Source organism: Salvelinus sp. IW2-2015, linkage group LG32 (assembly GCF_002910315.2).
Source record: "Salvelinus sp. IW2-2015 linkage group LG32, ASM291031v2, whole genome shotgun sequence".
In the NCBI taxonomy this organism is placed as follows: Eukaryota; Metazoa; Chordata; class Actinopteri; order Salmoniformes; family Salmonidae; genus Salvelinus; species Salvelinus sp. IW2-2015.
Window position 1 is genome coordinate 36,656,417 of NC_036871.1, and position 4,616 is coordinate 36,661,032.

At 40.0% G+C, this 4,616-nt stretch overlaps 1 protein-coding gene across 1 annotated transcript in view; it reads right to left on the bottom strand.

The window, feature by feature from the left end:
* The window catches only part of LOC111956453 (fibronectin type III domain-containing protein 7-like), a 19,663-nt gene extending 16,557 nt beyond the window's left edge, over positions 1-3,106 (bottom strand). Inside the window, 2 exon segments of the mRNA XM_023976896.2 lie at positions 2,039-2,299; positions 2,838-3,106. Coding sequence (XP_023832664.2) covers positions 2,039-2,299; positions 2,838-3,057 — 481 coding nt within the window. The 5' untranslated portion in view covers positions 3,058-3,106.
* Between the last annotated feature and the right edge of the window lie 1,510 nt (positions 3,107-4,616).

The following is a 4,616-nucleotide window of genomic DNA, read 5'->3' on the forward strand; positions in this document are numbered from 1 at the left end:
AATAAACCTGGAAGATGCAGGTGTAAATGTATGTGAACAGGTGTATAAACCTGGACAGGTGTATGTATCTAAACAGGTGTATGAACTGGACAGTGTATACAGGTGTAATCTAATACATACTGTGAACAGGTGTATGTAAATTAAAACAAGGTGTATGTAGTGACGGGGTATATCGAACCTGGACAGGTGTATGTATCTAAACGGGTGTATGTGAACAGGTGTATAAACCTGGACAGGTGTATGTTATCTAAACAGGTGTATGTGACAGGTGTATAAACCTGGACAGGTGTATGTACTAAACAGGTGTTAAAAAAACCTGGACAGGTGTATGTAATCTAAACGAGGTGTATGTGCAGGATGTATATAACCTGGACAGGTGTATGTAGTCTAAATCAGGTGTATGTGAACAGGTGTATAAACCTGGACAGGTGTATGTATCTAAACAGTGTTAGTGGAACAGGTGTATAAACCTGGACAGGTGTGTATGTATCTAAACAGGTGTATAAAACCTGGACAGGTGTATGTATCTAAACAGGTGTATGTGAACAGGTGTATAAACCTGGACAGGTGTATGTGTATCTAAAACAGGTGTATGTGAACAGCAGGTGTATTATAACCTGGCAGTGTGTATGTATCGTAAACATGTGTATGTGAACAGGTGTATAACCTTGGACAGGTTAATTGTATCCTAAACAGGTGTATGTGACACAGGTGTATAAACCTGGACAGGTGTATGTATCTAAACAGGTGTATGTGAACAGGTGTAATAAACCTGGACAGGGTGTATTACTAACAGTGTTAGTGAACAGGGGTATAATACTGGACTAGGTGTGGATGTATTCTAAACAGGTGTATGTGAATTTGATCAGGGTGTATAAACCTTGGGGAAAAACCATGGTTTTTTTATCTATAATTATTGTGAACGGGTTTATACTGTGTTAGGTTATTACTACATAAACAGGTGTATTTGAACCGGTGTATAGAACTGGACTAGGGTGTTTATGTTATCTAACGTTAGGAACAGTGTATAAACCTGACAGTGTGTTGTGATCTAAACGAGGTTATAAACTGGGTGATGTCAACAAGTTGTACAGGTGTATAAACTCTGACAGGTATTGTATAACTGACAGGTGTTGACTAGTAGTGTATGTGAACAGTGTGTATAAACCTGGACAGGTGTATGTATATAACTTGATGTGAACAGGTGTATAAACTTGGACAGGTGTTATGTATCTAAACAGGTGTATGTGAACAGGTGTAATAAACCTGGACAGGGTTATGTATCTAACAGTGTATATGTGAACAGGTGTATTAAACCTGGACAGGTGTATGTATCTAAACAGGTGTATTGAAGTAACCTGGAGGTGTATTTATCTTTTATACACGGTGTACTGTGAACAGGGGTATAAATGGAATTAGTACAAACAGGGTAGTGAAACAGGTTAACTGAGGTAGTAATGACAAGTATCTACGGTGTATAAACTGGAACTGTTATGTATTAAACGTGTATGGTAGTTATACTCAGTGGTATGTAACAGGTGTATAATGAGTATGTATTAAACCAGGTGTATGGTGAACTAGTGTATAAACTGGACAGGTGTATGTTATCTAATAACATGTGTAGTGTGAACAGGGCTGTATAAACCTGGACAGGTGTATGTTATCATAAACAGGTGTATTGTAACAGGTGATAAACCTGGACAGCGTGTACTCGTATCTTAAAATCAGGTGTATGTGAATTAACGAGTGTTGTCTAGTGTCATAACCTGGACAATGTATGTTCTAAAAAGGTGTATGGTGAAGGGTGTATTAACCCCTGGAAGGTGTATGTATCTAAATTACCAGGTATTGAACAGGTGTATAAAAACCTGACAGTGTTGGTATTTACATTCTACGTGACTCAGAAATTCTGATAGCTGAGTTTAAGAAAAAGACCCCCCTGGACAGGTGATGTATACAAGTATGTAACAGGTGTATAAACCTGGACAGGGTTGTAAGTATCATAAACAGGTGTAGTGACAGGTTGTATAAGATCTACCCGTTCTGATCTGGATGGGTGCTGAGGGCTGGCTGCGTCCCGCGCTGTTGACAGACATGACACTGAGGGTGTAGTCTGTGTATGGCTGCAGCTGCAGCACGGTGCCAGGGGAGCTGGTCACCGCGGTCTCTGAGAAGAAGTCTCCCACCTCAGACTCAGCTCGCAGGATGTAGCCGTTCGCCCCCATCACCTCACTGAACTCCACAGTGATGCTGTCGCTCTGCTTGGAGTAGGCCTGCTTAATGGTAGGTACCTCGGGGGCTGGTGGTCAGAGCAGAGCAGAACAGAGCATCATCACACACAGGGATATAGACATCATCATCATAATCATCATAATTATCATCATCATCATAATCATCATCATCATTATCATCATCATAATTATCAGCATCATCATGAACATCATAATTATCATTATCATCATCATCATAATCATCATAATTATCATTATCATCATCATCATAATTATCATCATCATCATGAACATCATAATTATCATTATCATCATAATCATCATAATCATCATCAGCATCATAATTATCATCATAATTAGAATCAGAATTATCATCATCAGAATTATCATTATCATCAGAATTATCAGCATCAGCATCATAATTATCATCATAATCATAATTATCATCATCATAATTATCATTATCATCATAATTATCATCATCATCTTCTTATTCAAATACCTTATTCAAAGCATTGAGAGAATAGCAGGCCTACTACAAGCGTTATACATAATTCATAATATGTCCATGACGCACACACATGTCCATTATGCATGCATACATACATGAGCTTCCGTCCAACTCTGCACTGCTCAGGATGTTGCCCGCTTTGTCAATGGCCTCGACCCGCATGGTGTACATCGTGTTGGCGGAGAGAGAGTTAACAGAGCCCATGACGGAGTTCCCGCTAAACTGAGCGAATGCGGACGGTTGAGGAGAGTTCTTTGGTGTGGCGGTGATTTTGTAGGAGCTGGCGCCAGAGTAACGACTCCATCGCACCGTCATACTTTTTGTGGACACTTGGAACACGGATAATGTTATGTCTGCAACGTTGTGAAAGAACAGAAATCATTAAATACATTTTAGGCTTATTATTTGCATGTACTTTATAATGGTGTAATAACAGTGAAATAAAAGAGAACGTTAATGTGTGCGTCTCTCAAGCAATTATGTGGGAAAGTTTGTTTTAAAAAGTTAACAAAGGGTTGTTTGAATACCTTTTTGCGCTCCACATATCTGAAAACCAAACATAAACATTAACGCTAACGGAAACCATTTCAACGGTAGCGGTGGTMTTTCATATGTTATCCCTAAAAGGAACATTATACCCCTGTCCTGTATAATATTCGCCCTGCATGACAGGCCGAGAGGCAGCACATTTTTTCTTCACTCAACACAGATTTCAGGACTGGTCAGTGAGCTCAGGGGTTTTTTCTCCTTCGTGAATGAATTTGTCCACTGAGCCAAGGTTGGGCATACACTTGTTGAAAGCAGTGTTACTCAAAAAAGCCTATGTATTTATTTCCCAAACGTCTCCCTRTGTCTCTATGCATTTCTAGAATCATACAACGTGCATGTTTTCAGATGGTTACAATGACACAGCAGAATAACAATATCATATACAACTGCAATAATCAACACTAAGATTGTTTAAGCAACACATTATTTTTAGGTCTAATTAGTAAAGATCTGTTCTTACCTCAGATAAACTGATTAAAAGCAAAAGKTGTATCACTTTAAAATCTGTTGCTCCCATTCTTCCTGGAGAGCTTCTGCCTTGAGGCTAAAGATGTATAGTAGGCTAATGCTATTTCTGATTATGACTGRAGGGTAGTGTCAGGGGCTTAACTTTGACGTTTTTCGTTTTTTTAGGGGGAATGAAATGACAATTCTTTTATTGTTTTCAGCAAATACCAAAGATTGAGCCCTCCCACTGCCAGGGTCCCAGCAGGCCTATCAGAGAAGGAGGAGGAAAGATAGCCTACTCAATTGTAGTACTGGATGTACACAGGTGCACTATTACACTGTGCCCCATTAAATAGCTACTGTCATTAGTCAACAATAGCAGTTGAGTAAATGTATTGTAATGACCTGACTAGATCATAAAGGAACAATTGTCCAGACAGAGGATTGAGTTTACGAATTGACGGTTTATTAACCCAACTTTARACTGTTTGGCTGTAGCCCARYCCAAATAAATGAAAGATACCACACAAGCCAACCGMGACCTTCTCTTGTGAAGSCCAGACGTAAGAGAAAMAACAATGGCTAAACCTGGTCTTAACTTCRAATGCTCCATCCCCCTGCCCAACCCCCCTCCACGCCACTCCGCCAACCACCAGGATGCCCGGCTTCAGAACATTCCAGGCATTCCCGTGATTGGCAGATAGCAGGTTGATTGGCATGTCGGACCCCGCGAACACTGGTAAGTACAACACAACCCACTAATAGCCTAKCACATAACACACTGCTGTCTGTGCTGGTCGCTACAGTATGTATAATGGCTTAGCTATAGTGTTACAGTCATAGGCCAGGTGTGTTCATGTGTGCTATCTGTGTACTGC